The sequence below is a fragment of the Coturnix japonica genome, chromosome 1 (genome assembly GCF_001577835.2).
Source record: "Coturnix japonica isolate 7356 chromosome 1, Coturnix japonica 2.1, whole genome shotgun sequence".
Lineage (NCBI taxonomy): Eukaryota > Metazoa > Chordata > Aves > Galliformes > Phasianidae > Coturnix > Coturnix japonica.
In genome coordinates this window covers 69,887,011-69,907,255 of record NC_029516.1, presented here as the reverse complement: position 1 = coordinate 69,907,255, position 20,245 = coordinate 69,887,011, and the positions used below count along the sequence as shown (strand labels likewise).

General features: G+C 40.0%; 1 protein-coding gene across 14 annotated transcripts in view; it reads right to left on the bottom strand.

The window, feature by feature from the left end:
- The window catches only part of LOC107319060 (rap1 GTPase-activating protein 1-like), a 48,216-nt gene that overhangs the window by 21,653 nt on the left and 6,318 nt on the right, over positions 1-20,245 (bottom strand). For 6 of the 14 annotated variants that reach the window (XR_001557640.1, XR_001557641.1, XM_015873589.1 and 3 more), the window contains exons 2-9: positions 18,097-18,198; positions 16,366-16,475; positions 6,636-6,729; positions 6,121-6,156; positions 5,826-5,910; positions 3,146-3,193; positions 2,459-2,497; positions 2,168-2,353 (exon numbers count right to left, since the gene is read on the bottom strand). Coding sequence is in view for 12 of the 14 variants with exons in the window: in XM_015873589.1 (XP_015729075.1) it covers positions 2,168-2,353; positions 2,459-2,497; positions 3,146-3,193; positions 5,826-5,903 (351 nt within the window). In the remaining 2 variants the exon portion in view is untranslated. Of the gene's footprint in view, positions 1-2,167; positions 2,354-2,458; positions 2,498-3,145; positions 3,194-5,825; positions 5,911-6,120; positions 6,157-6,635; positions 6,730-11,866; positions 11,996-16,365; positions 16,512-18,096; positions 18,199-20,245 lie in introns of those variants that run through there. The other 8 variants (XM_015873651.1, XM_015873670.1, XM_015873596.1 and 5 more) reach the window with 7 other exon arrangements.

Here is a 20,245-nt window from a genome sequence, read left to right as displayed (position 1 = left end):
TTTCTACCCATGGATAGAGTATCTCATGACAAGAGTCCTTTGCACCTTCTTTTCTGATATGTGCTTGCTCACTAGCTTGCAAGCCTAGTGGGATATAGACACATATTCATATCAATTAAGTCAAAGGACAAAAAGCTGGGCACTTGAGAAGAATGGAGAGAGGAGTCTTTATTTAGTACTTAATCACTGATGGTTGAGTACTTCAAAAACATAGAGAGTTTGATGGAAAGGGAACTCCTTCATATTCACTTCACCACATGGCTGAGGCTGGCAAGGACTTTGAGTCTACCTGGTACAACTCCTACTCAAGCTGATTCACTCAGAGCAGGCGCCTCAGGACCATGTCCAATTGACTTTTGATATCTCCAAGGAGAAGATTCCACAACATCTCTGGACAACTTGTACCAGTGCTCTGTCATCTCCACAGTAAAGAAGTGCTTCCTGATGTTTAGACAGAATTTCTCGTGTTGCAGTTAGAGTTCACTGCCTCTTGTCCCAGCACTGGGTACCACTGAAAAAAGGCCCTGCCCTCTTCGCACCCTACCTTATGCCCTCTTATACTGTGAAGAAAAGATCAATTGTTAAGATCCCCCAAAGCCTTCTCCAGACTGAATAGACTTAGCTTTCTGAGATTTCCTCCCAGGAGAGAGGCTCCAGTTCCTTAACCATTTTTGTGGCCCTACATAGGACCCCTTCCAGTACATCCATTCCTTTCTTATACTGGGAGATCCAGCACTAGACACAGTACTCCATACATGGCCTCATCAGTGATGACTGGAGGAGAAGGAAAACGTCTCTTCAGCTGCTGGCAATATTTTGTTTAATGTAGCCCCTGATACCATTAACCTTCTTAACAGCAAGCATTTACACTTGATGGCCACCAGGACCCACTGGTCCTTTTCTGCAGAGCTGCTTTTCATCTAGGTAACTTGTAGTTTGTCCTGGTGCCAGGGATCGAACCTTTCCAGGTGCAGGACTCTGCATATCTCCTTGTTGACCTTCACGAGATTATTTTTAGCTCACCTCTACAGCCTGTTGAGGTCCCACTGGATGGCAACATAGCCCACTGGTGAATTCATCACTCCCTCATTTTGTGTCATCTGCATACTTGCTGAGGGTACACTCTGCCCCATTCCTACTTAGAAGAAACAGTGATGATACAGCATTGCTCGAGCAGAGGGATGGACAAGATGACCTCCAGAGGTCCCTTCCAACCTCAGCTTTCTGTGATTCTATGATATTAGGTCAGCAATGAATTCTACAATTGTACTGAAAAACATTACAGCTGAAATTAGAAACCTTCAAGGAGAACCTTAAATCTATCATGACAGAAAAATAATTACAGTTGGCAAATGGAAGGATTCCAGAATGTTGAGGAATTTATGTCCATTATGTTGTACAGCAGATCCGTCAGTTCGGAAAGAAAGCCTTCAGAAAGGGTGCTTTACTAATAAATGATATTAACATCAACTTCTAGTCGCATACTGTACAAGACTGCTCAGGCAAGTCAGACTATTTCAGAACAAGTTCCCAGCACTGTCCAAAGCTCCTCTTCTCCATTTTAAACTTACTAAGCATTCAGACAGATCACTGAACATAGTGTATGCAGTGCTTTCTTATCAGCTTATAAACTGTCTCTCAAAAAAGACCATGGTTTTGTTCCCTTGTCTTAATAGTTAAAATCATCCTGAAATCCACTCTGGGAATCAATTAGCTCCCTAAAACAGCCAGTGCCTACCAGAAATGTCTGGTCATCACACTCATTTATCTGTTTTGAGGAAAATGGACCACTTTGTTCACTGGAAATGAAATTATGCTCTTAGTGTAGAAGTCACCTCTAAAACTCATACCACATCCATTTCCAGTACTATTTCACATTTTTTCTCTCATCTGTCCATTGAGCCTCAGAGGAGCTTCTTAACCAAATATAAGTATTTTTTGGTACCAATATTTCACTTCTGTTAAAACACACAGGAAGATGCACAGATCACGTGGGGCAGGATCAACTTAACACACTGCTGGCCATGCAGCTGTATGAACTTCATTTACTTAGTTCAAGGAATACTAGGTGTCTGTGCAGTTATTTCTAAATCTACCAGGAAAAGCCTGAGATACAGTTCAGTGTTAAGTCTGGCAGGTCAAAGAAGGCTCTGAAAATTACACTTACCTTTCCTAGGAAATGCTTGCGGTATAGCTTGGCTGTGGGGTCACTCTCCAGTTTCACTTTAACACTCCAGGGAAAAGGTACATCAGACAGAGTTGGACTGGAGAGGTTGTGGCTTGTCCCTTCAATCCAGTAGCCTCCAAACTGGGGTAAGATAATGAGGGGATATGGCCACCCTTTCTGTAATACCTATTTGGAAGGACAGAGAACATGAAAACTGGAAGGTCAATAGCTGAAAAGGCCAGTAGGCTGAAAGTTCAAGGGAAAAATCAGAGAAGAGTAGTAGAAACTCACCTCATGGATGCTGGGGTAAGGGATATACTCTTCTTCTGTCTGAAATCAGAAGAGAATGTTAGCAAAAAATAGCAAAAGCGTGGGAGATCTTTTAAATTCTTTTCCTCTCATGATGGCACAAGCTGTGTTATCAGCTTCTGCTCTGCCCTACTCCACCTTTAGAGTTTTATTTTTAGAATTTTAGGTTGGACTTCCGTTCCCAGGTCTCAGCATTGTAATATAAAACTTTGAGAACAAAAATCCATTAAGGCTAATTTTAAAGATACCATGCTTGAGCTAGAAGGGAAAAAAAAAAAAAGTGAGGAAAAGTTGAAAATTTAAGAATAAAAACATGTTTTTACTGGCCTAAAATTGTGGGAAGCACATCAGTTTTCTTGTAGCATCAGAATCTTCAAACAGGCAATTGAAATAAATGTGTTTTCATAAATATTATTACAGTTCTTAAATTGGAAAAAAAAAATTATTTTGTCAAAGCTAGGATTTTTAATAATATTAAACACTTACTGGAATAACTCAAATCAGAAAAAGGAAAATACTGTCTTTCATGTACACAGTAACAAATTTCACATCTAAAAGAAATAAGTGTTTTTAAGCTCCCTATTCGCTCCACACAGAAAAATGCAGTACAAGCCTGGTCAGTAATCATCTGTCATTACAACTTAAGAGGCAATAATGATTTAGCCTGACCTTGAGAGGAGCTGGAAGGGAACATCTTTGTTCATCCAGACGACTCCCCTGGAAACAGAAAGTCACAGACAGTGAATCCTGTGTTTTAACATGTTTGTTTCATTTACCCTCTGTGTTCTTCTCCATATTCTCAACTTGCACATTTTTGTTCTCTATGATCTTCTGTTTTATGCAGATATGGAAGTCTGGAATAAGCAGGAAGAGTGAAGATGGAACTTGGCCAGGCTATTTCTAGTTTGGCATTAAAACTGAAAAGCCTTACAGTTCTTTAAAAGCAGAAAGCTGGCAGAAATCAAAATAATTATCCCAAAGTGATTCTGTTATATAATTTTCTGGTCTCTTTAAGCTACTCCTTACTCAAACAATAAATAAAGATTTATTGATAGAAAATGAAAGGATACTATTTCAGACTTTTTCCTCACAGTGTTAGACTTCCACCTCCCCTGAAGACACCATACCACCAGGCAGAGCAAAAAAGTTCAGAGAAAGTTCAAGAGAAGAAACAACTTTTTGAGGACTAGGAAAGACTTTAGAAAGTTTATATGCCTTCCTTCCATTCACATATCAGAACAAATCTGTCTCTTGGAGGCATATGAGAAAATAAGTCACTTTCCATGCTTACATCTGATTAGTGCTAAGAGCTTTATGGCACAGTCCTGCATATCTCCTGCATATCCAGTCCTGCAACTGGATGCCTGGTTTCTTCCTGTCAGTAGATGCCTTTCTTACTGAAGGCTATTTCATTCTCTGCCTTCTCACTGTGGCAAGAGTTTCCTCACTTCCAACACGCTTCTGCAGCAGAAACACACAGTAACAGCAATGAGTCACAAGAGCTCTCAGCGCTGTCTAAGCAAAGGTTGAGAACAAAAGAAGTTTAAAAAAAATGGAATCTAATAGGTTGCCATATAATGCTGATAACAGTCCAAGTGGACATAAGTATAGAGAGACAAGACACATAATTTGCGCAGACAGATAGGAAGCCAAAGACCAGGATTGTCGCTTTCTCTGATAGAACGTATGTAAGAATTTAACTACTGATATCAGTATCCTGTAACTCTTATACAGTAACATGATGCTTGACTATATTTTTATACACATACAGTGACGGCTTAATGTAATGGTTAGTCAGGGATTCTAGGCGGGATAAGCAGCTTCTGACTTCATTCTGACAATAAGGAGAATCTCATTCATAACAGTTACGTCTGTGTAAGCATTTTACAGCAAAACAATCTTGTACAAGTATCTGATAGAAATATATAAATTTGAAATAACTTTTCTACTTAACTTACAGTGAAAACGTAAGATACTTAAGGGCAAAAGTTTGCGGACAGTGTTCCAGTCCTACAAGATGAAAAGACCTGCCAGTAGAGCATCAATGTTAACATTGAGCAATAGCAATATTAACATTGAGTATTAATAATAATCAGGATGCTTCTTTTTCCTTTGCTACTTCTGAAAGAAAAAATATATCTGTTATACATTAAAAAGAAAGAAAAAAAAAAAAGAAAAATGACCAGAAAATGAGTTGTGAAATCAAAATTGAATTGATGCTGCTGATGTAAACCTAACCTTTTCTGGAGGTAGTAATAGCCGTTTTGTATTTGGGCAGGTCACGAAAGCATACATGGAGTATTTGAAGTGCAAATGGGTGTTCTGTTAATGTGATCTGGAGTTTTACTTGTCAGCATACTGTGCTGAGAATCAGGAGGAAGGCTCTGAAGCAGGTGTCTCAGAAGCAGAATTTCAGTGCAAGAAAAACCTATGCTCTGTCACAATAAGGTTGAGACACAGAAGTACAAAGGAGCCACAGTTTTTTGGAACAAACTGGAAAGCATGGAGACAAGATCTCTATGCACTGGAGGATTTTTGCATGTGGAAATGGAGTCTGAAAAACTGTAACATTGCATGGTCTCTCTTCTCTTCCTTGGCATTTTTGACAGATCTGATAACTGCAAAAGGTTTCCAGTTTCAAAGCAGAACCTAGTGATGACCAGTATCTCAGCCTGAGGGAAAATATCCTGAGCTGCTATAAGTCAGTGTATTAGAGTTCCTGCAGAGAGAAGAGATAGAACATGCCAGCACATTCCATGCTAGACTGCCTGTAGTTAAAGGAGGAGCTCCTCTTATCCTGGAAAGAAGATGTAAATTCAGATTTAACAATCACTTCTATAGAGTTAGGCGAAGATTCAATGTAGCTCAGGTTGAGTAGCACAAAACCTTATTTTAGTACATACTAAAAGACCGGAATTACATATTAACCTTTCTTATGTTAGATTAAAGTTAACCATAGTATTTTAAAGAAATTTTAAAAATCAGATAAAATATTGGTAGTCTATGAGGATGCTGCGAGAACACATAATCTGAAAAAAAAAAAAAAAAAATTGCTCTAAAAGTTCAGTTGCTACCTATATAAACTATTATTATTATGTTACTACCTCTTCATTTGGCAGAAGGAAAGATGTTTTTCCCTTTTATTTTTTCATTTTGCATTGTAGTATATACATCTGAATGCATGTTTTTTAATAAAAGAACTAAGCCAGTCTTCCTTGCTTGTGCAAGTTAAAGATCAGGACTACAGCAGTTACTTCTTAAACTAAACAATCCTATTAATCACCTATCATTAGCACCTGCTACCCAGCAGAAAGTTTCTTGAAGATTTTGAACACTGTGACAGTAATACCTTTATGCAACTTTGATTTTCTCTCAAAATCATAATTCTGAAAAGAATGGATCGGTTTGTGTATAGCTCTTCCATCATGCAAGTTCTAGAAATGAACACAGGAAAACAGTTTTGAGACTTCATGTAGAAACTTGGACCTGGAAAACTAGGTATTCTTCAAGTCTAAATTGAAAGGTGTTGGGATTGAAGTAACAAGACAAAAAAAACAGCAGATTATTTGTTTGGCTAAAAAAAAAACAAAAAAAAAAAAACAACCCGAAAACATCCAAAGTCTGACAGAATAATTTCTCATTACCTGCATTTTTTCAATCATCTCAAACAAGTCCACAGTCTGTGAAAAAGAAAAAAAAAAAGAAAAAAGAAAAAAGAAAAAAACAACAGGGAAAAGATTTTAACACTTGCAAAAGTGAATACAGTGAATTCTGTGGCAAAACAGATACTAACTCAGCATCTCTTTCCACATTAACGTACAACAACTATTTATTTTCTTACTGAAGACAAGAAGGAATCTTTCTTCCTTTACTGATAGCAAGGACAATATAACTCTAAATAGTTCTCAGCTTACATTCCAAAAGCTTGACCTGCAACCCAATAGGACAGGTGTCCAGAATTCATATGGGCTAAACTACAGGCTTGACACAATATACAATAAAGAATGATTAAACAAACAAGTTGAGGATTTGTATACAGCAGTGGACAATTATTGCTGTAATACAAGCATGCACACAAGCTTGCCTTCTGTCACTTCTTCTGCTCAGCACTTCAATGCACATTCCAATCCTAAGACAAAGGAATGTAAACTGCCTTTACCTTGTTGGGAGCAGCAAAAGCAAGAGCAGATGGAATGCCTTGGATAGGAGAGTCTATAACATTACTGACGCAACACACTCCCTCCTCAGACCTCCTGTGAGAGACAAAAGGAAAAATAAATACTTCTAACTCTTGTCAAACACAAGACACAAGCACTTGTCAGCGATGCTTTCCTTGCCTTCTGTTGTTTTCAGCTTCTTTCCAGACCATTTCTTGTCTAGGGGAAGCTATCAGGCAAAGTGATGTTAGCAGAGATGTAGCAGGAAACAAGCCCTAGGTTTCTAATGCAATACAAGACCAAACCACTTTGTAATTCAATCACAGAAATGTTCATTACGTAATCATGCATCATGACCATGAATTATTATCCCCCAGGTCTTAGATGCATGACCCTTACTACTGTTAAGAGATCAGTATCTGGAAGCGACAAAGACTCTCTCTTTGAAACAGGTGTCTGTACTACTGTATGTAAGAACTACATCTTTATGTAATTACAACATTATGCTCTCATTATGAGCTCCAAGAATCTCTATGCTCATCAATTCTCTGACAATATATTTTGGTAGACCACTTGTAACTAGAAAATAGGCTTGATCTATACAGAGTAATGCAAACCTTCCATCCCACTTTTTTTTTTCCTAACACTAAAATGAGAGAGCTACATTATGCATGTAAATATTAAATTCATATAGGAGGAACGACTGAGGAGTTAGCCTCAACATACCCAAATACTGTAATAGTTAGATGACAAATGTATTTAAATTAATAAAATTCAATTAATAGTGAAATTAGTATTAGTAATATTATTAAATATTAATATTATACATACACGTGCTTTATTTATCACTTCTGTCCATACAGTTGGAGCATGTCTGGGACTAACAATATACATATCCAAGACAGTATACCTAACATTTTCATTACTTGCTTTGGAAAACCAAAGGTTGTGTTCTGTAATACCTAAAAGCTAAGAGCTAAATCTGAAATGTTCTCATTTTAAGGAACTAATTACAACCAGAGAAATCTAACAGTAGATCTTATATGCAAATGGATGCCATGGAGCCTTGCTGGACTCTAGAGAGTTTTTCTTCTGCATGCCACTGTTTTGACTCCTGAATCATTCAGTAAGGAGTAAATTACATACCTATTACACAGAAATTTGGCAAATTGTGCATGAGGTCAGTCCTGCTCTGTTCTCTTGCCATAAATTCACCTCCATATTTTAGGCTGACTGAAGCATTATACAGAGCAACTGTTCCTTACCATTCAATCCTTGTACAGTTCTAATGACAAAATGCAGCAGATGCCATGTTCGCAGGCCCTACCATACACTTAGAGATGTTATCAATTCTCTAAATATCCCCGGAACGTACAGAGGAACTTAAAAATCCAGAAGAATGATTTAGAATTGATGTTACCTTTCAGAGAATATCTCAAAACTTCAGGGCTATCGTTAGTACTGTTTAAACATCCAAGTGAATTTTGGACATTGAGACAGAAATTACTTGCACTGTAGTCTCCAAAACAAAGCCCGTGTGTGTGATTATAAAGCACAAATATCACTGTCAGGGAGCAGAACACTGCTTCTGAAAAAGAACAATTCTGCAGGTTGGGAGAGCTAATGAGTACACAATTTGTTCACCCAAATGCATTTTTGCAGAAACTTTAATTTTATGAAAAGGCAGTAAGGGGGGAAGCAGAGACTGAAGACTAGAACAGGATTTTCTTAGCAACAACAACCAATGCATTGACTTCAAGGAAGTATCTGAACTAAGCGTAGGCCTCCCACTCAGGTCACAGTAACCCCAAACACCAATACAACCTGGTGGACAAAAGGATAGAGCACAGCTCTGCTGAAAAAATGCTGGGGGTACTGATGGATGGTAAGCTGGACATGAGCTTGTAATGTGCCCTTGCATCCCAAAAAGCCAACCATATCTTGGGCTGCAACAAAAAAACATGCGGTCAGCAGGCCAAGGGACATGATCCATCCCCTCTATACTGTGCTGGTGAGACTTCAGCTAAAGTGCTACGTCTAGATGTGGAGTCCTCAGTATAGGACAGACATGGGCCTGTTGGAGCATGTCCAGAGGAGGGCCACAAACACGATCCAAGGGAGGGAATACCTTCTCTACAGGGACACGCTGAGAGGGCTGGGGCTTCAAACTAAAAAAGGGGAGATTTAGACTGGACATAAGGAAAAAAAGGTTTTTTTTTTTTATAACAAAGCTAGTGAAGCACTGGAACCAATTGCCCAGAGAAGTCATGGATGCCTCATGCCTGTAGACAGCCAAGGTCAGGTTGGACAGGGCTCTGAGTAACCTGATCTATCTGCAGATGCTCCTGTTCATTGCAGGGGAGTTAGAGTAGATGGTTTTAAAGGTCCCTTCTAACTCAAATGATTCTATTCCACTGCTAAATACTCTCAGTTCTGAAATGGTGTGAGAAGAACCTTTGCAGACTTCTAAGCTACTACCTCCACACACACAACTATTCAAATGGCCTTTATTCCTGCCTTGCAGCATCCTCTGCTACTTCAGTCCTGGGATCCCCATTATGATCTATAGAAATAATTGCTATCTATTATACCTAAGCCAGATCAATAACAAACTCTATTTGTTCTAAAAAAAATTTAAAAAAAAAAAAAAAGGCTTCAATGGGTTGAATAAAGCCTTTAATCTACGTGGTCAAGTCTCACCCTGTTTCCATTCATGAACAGGAGCACCTTGGCCAACCCCTCTCACCTTCCTAGAGACAAAGAAGGACATAAGGCACAATGGCACCACAGCAGTCACAGATTTGGCTCACAGAAGAGCTCTTCTGCCTGCTCCCACTGCAAAACAGCCATTGTGGGGCAGGGTCCCACCCCAGTCTTTCACCCTGAGGCTTTCTCAGTTGTTCCCCAACCCCATCCCCAGCCTGCAGGGTGCAATGCAAAGTGCCCGAGGGAGAGCCATTCAGTGCCAGTACATACCCTCCATTGGCTCCAACAGGAGAACCAGAACCGCTCTTTCGGGTAAACATGCCGGAATGGTTAAGGCGGCTCCCCTCTGTCCTCCTCAGGAGCTTCCTCTCCTCCCACCTCAGAAATGAAAAGGGCACAGGCTCCCTCCCTCCCATGATTTCCCAAGCCAGGCTTCAAAGGAGAGACAGCAAAGAGCACCTCACAGCTGGGATGAGGCCCCAGCTGTGGGGCAGGAAGCTCCTGGGAAGAGAGATGTGAAATAGGCAGAAGAGGAGAAGGAGGAGGTACAGAGAAAGAGAAGAAAATGGGATGGAGTGATGTCTCCTGCCTTTCCTTTGCTGTGGAAAAAAAATCAGTAAAATCATTCTACCTAGATCCCACCTTTCTAGGGGATCCATATCTCCCTTGCAGGACAGCTGAATCCAAGAGGCTGACTCCAGGTTGTCAGTGACTGTAAAACAAGCAGTATTAAACAGGGACAGCTGAAGAATCCCTTACTCAATACTTCTGTCAGGTAAGAACTATTCACCAGGTTCCTTTCTGTACGCAGTGGGAAAAGCAAGCAACATGGAAACCCTCCACAACTTCCTATTTGCTTCACAGGAATGCCAGCAGGATATCAACCTCACTAGCATTTGGTCTTAGGAGCTGACGTATATCAAGTAATATAGAGATTTGTTTTTCATAGAGGAGCTCAAATTTGGGCTTCAGAAACCCCATAAACACAAGAATTTGCATTTATTTGTGGCACGGACAGATTGCCACTCCTAATAAAAGCTCAGGATGAGAACATAAGTTGCATGTGTAGTCTGCCAGTACTAATTACTGCCTTCCCTGATGGCATGGCCATTAGCAGCAGCAACAGCAAGACTAAACAGGGTGAAAGCAAAGTATATAGAGAGGCCCAGCTCTTTCTGACATCTTTCAGAAGCTTAAAACCAACTTTGCTTACACAGAGAATACTATAGGCTCAGCTATCATTTAACTACCTCACAGGTTTACCTAACCTCCTGTACAACTGCAGTTATGCACAAAGCCCTCAAAATCCAGGAGCAAAACAGCAGTTATTAAATGCTCCAATTGCTGTTCCAAGTAGCATTCTTTAACAATAATCACATGAATCACACTTCCACATGCAAGCAAATCACAACCCCTCCTACCCCTTACTTCTCAGCTTACAATCAAGCTAACAATTGTTGTTGTTTATGCAGCTGATATAACAGTATCACTGAATATAAGCCTTCAGTTGTATTAAGTAGACTCAGCTGATACTGACAGTTACATTTTTACATGAATTCTGTATATTTATACTCTCATTATATAATGCATATTTTTATCTAATTTGCATGAGTCATTCTGCATTCTATAATTTAGTTGAGGTTTTTGTGTGTTTTGCTTTGTTTTTAAAGAGACTAGCACACAAGCTCCTATTCTTTTAGGCATCCTTGTAGGTATACTAATGTATGTATTTCAATAACCAGCTTCTACAGCTTTTGCTACATGTTTTCCTCGGTTTAATTTACAGACCTTTTTTATAACTGCATTAGCATTTTATCCTGCTCACATAGGAAAAGTCTGGATTAGCTGAAACATCGAACCTGATCTCTGCAGTTTTATCAATTATGTGAGTCACTGTAGGAACGTTAGAAGCTTCACAGAAGCTACGCAGTGCCAGCATATTCTTTAATAGTAAACTCTGCAGAGCAGAAACTCTTCCCCCCCCCGTATTTATTACTACAATATTACACTCGGTCATCACAAGTTCATAGACAGAAACACGTATGTTTTCACACCAGCTGTTTTTCACAGACGTATGTGCACAGCTTCTAAATACCATGCTAGATATAAACAGACAGCACCTCCCACAACCCGCTTGCATTCATCATTCTATGCCAAAGGTTGACAGAATGAGAGTGGGATCTCTTTGAGTCTTGATAGACCCTCTTTCATGCCCCTCTATCTCTTCAGTTTATATAATTCCCTACATACACAATTGCTCTCCCTATCTCCTCCCTCCCCATCGCCTCTCTCCCGCTGCACAATGCGGTATAGCACAATGCTTAAATGTTTAAAAAGCAGACGCTTTCCCTCCTGGGGCTGAAACTGCCTCAAGGTCCATCCATTACACAATGCACAGCAAGCAGCAGATATCTGAAACTACCCCCCTCTAGCTGTTTTTACTCGCATTCCTTCTAGTTGCAAAATATATTTAATTTGTATCATATGCAAGAAGAGAATAAAAGCAGCTAAGCTGTTCATCCCCTACCTGAGCAAGGTTCTCTCATCCCCAGCTGGCAAGCGGATGGAGACAGGGAACCCAGCTGCTCCCACATACACTCTCCTTTCCTCGCACTATAAATTATTCACATAGGTTGCAGCATCCTCCCTCTCTCGCTTCCTCCCTCCCTCTCTTTCCCTTACACTGCCCCCACCTGCAGATGAATGGAGAGCAAGCAGGTCGCTGCTGTCATAGTTGAAATGAGAGATCACTGATGACAGAGCAGGCAGACCTACAAACAGCTGCTCTCTGAAGCTGAAAGGACTGGTCCTAGACGAAGGGACCAAACTGGCATCTGCCTAAGTAGTGCATGGGCAGCTCTGTGGACCCACATACTGCACCCTGCACTTCTAACACCAGACTCACAGTGATGCCCTGTAAAAATCAGTGAGGTTATTTTAACATAGGAAGCTCATTTTTTGTGGTTCTCTCAAGAATAACAACAGTTATTAGGTGTACCAAGTTATAACCAAGTTGAAGTTCTTCATCAGTTTGTATCAGAAGTTATCAAATTTATTAATAATTCAGCAGGTAACTTTTCTTGGCACATGTGATATATCTCTGAAAATCAGAGAAAGTTAGTAGCATTCAGGAATTCATGTCCTGAAGACACATCTCAGGTGCTCAACAACAGGAAAAGGAGATGAAAACAAAAGATATGATTCATAAGTCCATATTTCACCAAGAGTAGTGCATTATACATCTAATAATCACATCTAAATGAAAGGAGTTGGTCCTATGCTTTATTACACAACTAACTTCATAAATCAGTTTAACTAATAATCTTAACAAATTATTTTTATTAGGCTATCAGACAAGTTCCTCAAAAGCAGTAACATGTGGATATAAAAAGACAGTATCTGCAAATTATATGTGGAATTAAGGCAGAAATGAGAAAGAATTGCCAGGATCATGTTTAAACGGGACCAATCAGTATTCTTGACAGCAGAGAGGCAGGTCTATAGAGTGAGGATAGACTGAAGAGCATAAAGGTAAAAATATAGACCTTATCTTGCTTGGGTCAACATGTTCAGCAGTTTACAGCAATGAAATTTAGCTGGACATGAGTCAGCGGTATGGACTTGCAGCCCAGAAGACCAATTGGTTGCATCCTTGGATGCACCAAAAGAGGCATGGCCAGCAGGGACAGGGAAGTGATTGTTCCCCTCTGCTTTGTCCTTATGAGGCCCCAGGTCTGCAGTCTACAACACCAGAAACATGTAGATATGTTGGAACAGGTAAAGGGCCACAAAGATTATCAGAGGGATGGAGAACCTCTTCCATGAAGAAAAGTTGAGGCAGCCAGGCTTATTTTGTTTGGAGAAGGCTCCAAGGAGACCTCATTGTGGCATTCTACTACCTGAAATGAACTTATAAACAGTAGAGAGACTGACTTTTTACACAAGCAGATAGTAATAGGACAGAGAGGAATGCTTTAAACCAAAAGAGGGGAGACTCTGATTAGATGTTAGGAAGAATTTTTTTTCTCAGAGGGTGGTGGAACAGGCTGCCCAGAGAAGCTGTGGATGCCCCATCCCTGGAGGAGTTCAAGGCCAGGTTGCATGGAGCCCTGGACAGGCTGATCCAAGGAGTGGCAATCCTGCCCATAGCAGGAAGGTTGGAACTATACGACCTTTAAGGTCCTTTCCAACCCAAGCCATTCTATGACTCTATAAAATGTTATTCACATCTGGGGAATAAGCAGCCTAATCCAAACAGAATGACAGGGTGCATATGCCAAGTTTTTTTGCTATGCACGTACCTACAAGTTTCCAAACTGGCAGAAGGTCTGCTGGAAAAATACACAGAATGGGGAGGAAGGGAGGTCAGGTGTGGAGGGAGGCAGTATGAGCTAGAAGTTTCCCTCCTTTTGGCGGGTTTCTAGGACATGAGGAAGATGCAGCTGGCCCTTTAAAAGCATGAGCTGCTGCTTATTTGTGAGGCCAGCACAACCCACTGCAATGCATGAGCTGGCTGGAAGCAGCAGCAAATTACTATGCCCTAAAAATATCAGGGAAAGCCAACATGGAATACACCTCGAGCTACACTAGTCCACTTTTAAATGTAGTCATTGGGGGGATTTACATGGTGCTTATTTCTTATGCCATCAACTCTTGATGCATTGTGAAATCATGCGGCTTAGTCACATACATTTATTCTTTCTTTTTCGTTGAGAGAGGCCATATGACAGCTTGGTCTTGACACTATTCTCAAGGCATAAAATAAGAGTCAGTCCCCATCCTAAAAATATTTGTTATCTAAGAGACCTGTAAGGAACATATGTGCTTAGTCACACATCCAAGATGTTTGTCAGAATGAGAAATTGAATTCCAGTTAAATCCATTAAATCACAGTTCAGTTCTTCAGCTACAAGAATAGCCTCCTTGCTTCCCTTTCCACTATTCCTTAATAGACAAAAATCATACAATACAAAGTACCTTTATTCAATCGCAAGAAGGGATGGATGTTCCAGACTTTGAAGTACAGTTAAACAACATATCTCCCATAACAGTATTTCCATATTAAACTTAAAAAATAATGATTCTGTGGACCTGCTTTTTAAACACCTTATGACCCAGTTAGTACTAATAGGACAAACAACATTGCACCACTGATACATCAGTCTGCATAGAGCACTGTGGATAACATGAATCCAGCAGAATTCCTAGACTGCAGTGAACTGAACTGTCAAAACAAACAATGAAACAAAAAATCCTCTACTTAACTGTCTGCACTGAAACTTGCATGGGATAAAAAACACCAGCAGTTCTTAGACAGGAAGTGATACGGTGACTGGAACATGGAACACCCAACAAATTCTAAACAGCTGTAAACAGATCTGAAATGAATGCCAGCAATTCTATAGTAATACATAAAACTGAGAACAGTGAAAATCCAACAGTCTTCTAACAGCAAGCAGAGTTGCTCTGACTATAATGTAACCAAGGAAGAGTAAGATCCTCCCTTTTTAAAGAATATTAAGTACTGAGAAATGCACTGAAATAACTGATGAAGATGCAGAGCTATAATATATATAATAAATATTGAACTCCAACAATACAAAAAAATTTAGATGTGATACTTTCAGTTAGATCCCACATCTCTTGTTTGACTTACCAGAGGAAAACATGAAAATGTTTTTTGCAGGATAACAATTCAGATGCCTTACAAACTGCAATACTGTAGAGCACGGCGTACAGTTGACAAGTGTATAGAGGTTAAACCAGATGTTTCATACAAAAGATTATCACGATAGAAGGATAAAGAGAAAATGCTCACCAGTGCAGAAAATGCTCACCTTGAATCCACAAAGGAGTGATCTCCAGAGAAAGAGATCCTGCCTTAGTGGCAGTCAGCCTTTAAGTGAGATCTGGGAGAGGTGGAGTCAAGCTCCACCCCTTCCAGTAGTACAGCTGAATTACCTTCACCTGTGCTCCCGCAGCTGACTCATTGCTTGCCTCAGCTGGTTAATCAGAGGTTTCAGGCTGTGATCACCAGTTTCCCATACAACGTGGTCATGGCACAAACCAGAAATTCATTATGATGTACTCTTGCTAATTTGGCAGCATCCATTAGGAAAGAAAATTCATGTCAGAGCTGGATAAAACCTGTACTTACCACTAAGTAAACTGACAATTCAGATCTCACTGAACCTTGACAAAATAAAAGCCACATTCTTTTCAGCTCAGGTGTGTACTTACTTCAGTAATGTATCAAAGAAAATGCCCTTTCACTGACATGTGAATGCACGTGTGAATCTGAAATGTAACACCCACTTTTCCAGAGGCAGAAAAAACAAAGCTTCCAGCTTCCCCTCTCTGAGGTCTGCTGCCTCTACGGCAAGGCTGGAGTTGCCTTTGAATAGAGAATATCTAACAAAGCAAAAGTAGCCTTTATTAAAACATATTTTATGAATTTGATTTTTTTCTTATTTCTTTTCTCAACAACTTACTTTCTCTAGTCCTACTCTCTTGATTTGTTGCCCTTTGTCCTCTCTTTTGGCTGTGTTACTACTTCCTACTGTTCCCCAAATCCAATGGGAAAGAATATATTTGTTGTTGTTTTTACTTGGTTACCTTTTTGACTTGTAGCAATTCAGAGCATGTTGGGAAGGCAACCTTCTGTACTGGCAACATAAGCAGCAAGAACATAAGACTAAGAGTAGCGAAGCAGACAAAGGCATGGGAGCTATGAAGCAACTATGTTAAGTTATCTCACTGCATAACACCTCCTTTGTCTTTTATGTTTGCAGAAAAGGAAGGCAAACACTGTTCTGTAATAAAGCTGCTCAGCATCTGGAAGGTTTATTCTCTCTTATTTCCAGCATCACTTAATAAATTCTAGTAAGTCAGTATATGAGAAGGACCTGGTAGTATGCCCTAGTGGCCAAGAAGGCCAATGAGATCCTGGGGCATATTAAAAGGATCATGGCCAAGAGGCCAATGGAGACAATCCTCCCCCTTTACTTTGGCCTGATCAAGCCTCACCTGGATTAATGTGTCCAATTCTGGGCTCCCTGGTACAAAGAAGTCATGAGTCTCCTGGAGAGAGTCCAGTAGAGGGTCACAAAGATGATAAAGGGCCTGGAGCATCTCCCCTGTGAGGAAAGGCAGGGTGATCTGGGTCTGTTCAGCTTTGAGAAAAGAAGACCAAGAAAGGATTTTATTAATGTTTATAAATAGCTTAAGTGTGAGTCAAAGGGACACGGTCAACCTCTTTTCAGTGGTCTGTGGGGACAGGACAAGGGGAAATGGCCAAAAACTGGAGCTTAGGAAGTTCTACACCAATGCAAAAGAACTCCATAGTGAGAGTGACAGAGCACTGGAACAGGCTGCCCAAGGAGGTTGTAGAGACTCTTTCTCTGGAGATATTCAAGACCCATCTGGACACCCACCTGTGCAGCCTGCTGTAGGGAACCTGCTTTAGAAGGCAGGTTGGGTTTGATGATCTCTAGAGGTCCCTTCCAACCCCTACAACTCTGTGATTCTGTGATCTTCTTGTGCTCTTTTAACTATTCTCAACTGATTTCCTCATTTCATTTAAACTATTTTTCCTCACTTCTTTTTCATACTGGGTATTCCACTTCATTCTTTTTCAGTATTCCAGAAGACAGAGTTTAACCCACATCCTTCCTCCCTGCCTTTAGTCATACTTATGTTCATTACTCTTTGTGATCCAAATTAGGAGCTCTCAGCACAAGAAGTGAAGTAACTCTTATATTCTATTTAGTAGTGCTATGGAGATCAGGAGGACATACCTCAGTAGACTGCATACTGACAACTCACATCTTACATGTGAGTAATTAAGTACATCTTTCAGCAATAGAACTACTGCACATGCAGAGATCCTACAAAGTCCTCCAGCACAAAGTAAACAGCAAAGGCCAGGTTGGGCTCTGTCAATAAGCAAAAGCAGCTGCAGAATTTTTTTACTACTTCTAATGAAATCTCAGTTTTAAAGATCTGATGGAGGCTGAAGAATTTTGGGGAAAAAAAATAAATAAATCAAGTTTATAGTCTTTGGGGTTTGTTTGGTTGGTTTTTTGGCTTTTTTTTTTTTCAGGGAAAAAGATAAAAAAATGTGACATAAGTGAATTTTATAAGTCTGAAATAGGAGATAAAATCAAATATCACAGCCTTGACCAATGTTTGTTACTTTTCCACAGTTCTCATGGCTGAAAATGAGGGATTTCTTCCTTAATTTCAAACATTCAGGAATTTTAAATGTGTAGGTAGCCCTGAAAATTCTTATATAACTCCTCTCTTTCAGAACAGAGAAATCTTCTAGTCCTGCACAACACAATAAGTTCTCTGTCTTATTCTCTGCAAATTTAAGATTTTCAGGTATTTCTGAGACAGATGAGGAATTAGTAGCAGCAAGAGAAGCTCCCCTTACAATATCAGTCCTACTTTGAATACATCTCTACCCTGACTGGTAGAAAGAAGTCACTGCAGGTAGAAGACAGCCATGCCCACCAAAAACCATAAAGTGAGCATGCTTAGAATGAATTTCACCCTTTGTTGGACAAGAACTGGAACAAGCCAGAAGACAGAATGAATCTGCCAGTTCCCAAGAAACAAATGTTAATTCAGCCAGGAACATTCAAGTATAACTGCAATTGTCAAAATCAAACACAATTTTGAACATCCAGACACAAGGGTGACTTTGTCAGGGTTTTGCTTGCTAATACTCAGGATATCAGAGTACCAGAAACATACCCATCATAGGTCATTGGTTGTTCCACAGATTCATGCTCCTGACATGGAGAAGCCTCAGCAGAAAAACTGACGTCATGCTTCACAAAGATGACTAAGCAGAACCTGGAGGTCAAAGGAAAAGGTAGACAAGATAGGCAAAGGTGGGTCAGTACCACTTTGTTCCCAGTACTTGTGCAGAACCTCAGAAATTGCTTCAGGAAAAAGGTACAGACTTGGTGATTACAAAGATTAATGGTGCCGTGGTATCTACGTCACAAGCCTTTGGGAATAAAACAAGCTTCTCTGCATACCTGCCTGATAAGAGGGGTTACTGCAGGTACTAAGTTAATTAGTAGCAGCCTGAGCAGGAGGTAGAGTTGATAGTGAGATGAAACAGGGGAAAGGTAAAAGGTGAAGTGCTTCTTAGAGAATGAATGATGAACAAAGATCAGCAACGAGATACTGACAGAATGACTGAAGAACAAATTCTGGGGTCTTAACTAAAGCAATATGTTGTCTGATCTCCCAGAGCATGCTTCAACAATAGAGAATATAAAGTTTTCTTTAACAAGTATCTCTACTGCACATGAAAGGGAGACTGTTTATGGTGGCAGTATAAATGTCTTTGTTTACCCTCCATGATTACTATGCCTTGTTTCATAAATACTGTATAGCAATAGCTCTCAAGACTTTTCCAAGCTAATCTGGCTTCTCTACATCTTGGCATCACCACAGACATCTTGATGGGCTACGTGATCGATTTTTCTTTGTTACAGACACTGAAATGCTGTAAGATATGGCAGTCTGAACTAGACTGAGGAGAGAATCAAAATGGAAGATAAACACAGGAACTTCAGAAGTCATTATGAAATGCAAAAGGGCATCAAAAAGGAGCATTGTGTTGCCAGAAATTATATTGTTATTTCACAGAAGTTCACATGGCTTTGCAGTGTTAGATTCACAAAGCAGTCTGTATCACATTGATAGAAATGTTGAACTAATTCACTTACAGATGTAACAGAAATACCTATAATTTCTAGCATTTTTCACAGTGGTATTTCATAACTACCACCTATAAATACTTCAACAAATGGAGCACCAATAAAAACTACTCCAAATATTTTCAGCAAAAACTATTTACTTTTTACCTACCCACAAACAGAATCTTTCCAATCACAGAAGTAGCTGTCTGTCAAATAATTAAGTTTTTTTTTTTTCCTTTCTCCTAAGGAAACTTTCTCCTAACTTAGCAAAAAGGTCCTGCCCCAAAGCTGTTTCTACATGCCTCCTCCCAGCAGCAGATCACGCTGAAGATTGCAGTGCCCGAGCTCTCTGCAGAAGGAGACTAGAAGGATAAGTAATTCAAGTTAGGATTCAACAATAGTCAGTGCCCATACTGGAGCTGGAAGTTGCCTAAAGGCTTCGATCGGAGCTGACAACCCTTGACATAATGAATAGGCTTTGCTGAGGAGTCTTAGATTCTACACCTTTCTGCAGGGCTTTGGTGTTAACTCAGTCAAATAAAAAACTTCCTTCTACTCCAGTGTTTTGGGCTGGGTTGACCAAATGGCACACACTGTAGACCTAGAAAATATTTCTATTCTCCTCTCCTTCCCTTTCACCACTCCAGTGCATTTTCCTTTGAACAGGGATCTGGCAGTTAGATGATCCTTTGCTTATCAGATTCAGCCCACTAAACTGGCAAACAAGCCACTCTGGAAAAACATATATACTTTCTGGAAAGCTTAGACAGCAGAGCTGGCTCAGCAAAGGTTCAACTGAGTGCTAGGATACCTGCAAGGAATATGTGCTTTGACAGCTGGCAGGCAAAAGGAGAAAGGGCTACAATTTTCCACCTAACAGGTGGTACCTAACAGTTTTATTCAGCTGCCTCACCAAATCACACTTTAACTCACTGCTTTAAAAAGTGGAAATATTTTCTTTGAAATTAGTTCTTCTGGCTTATTTATGACAATGGTTCTGTACACAGAATGCTTAGAGATGCCTGAAGCGCGTCTTAATTTCCTCCTCAACTTCTCTCCCTCCTGACTTCTTCCTCTTTACATGGGTGTTAAGTCTTGCATCTCCACTGAAACTCTCAAAACTTAAGAATGGGTAACAAACAGAGAGAGATGAAAATCCTTTATCTGACAGCAGCCAAAATCCAAGT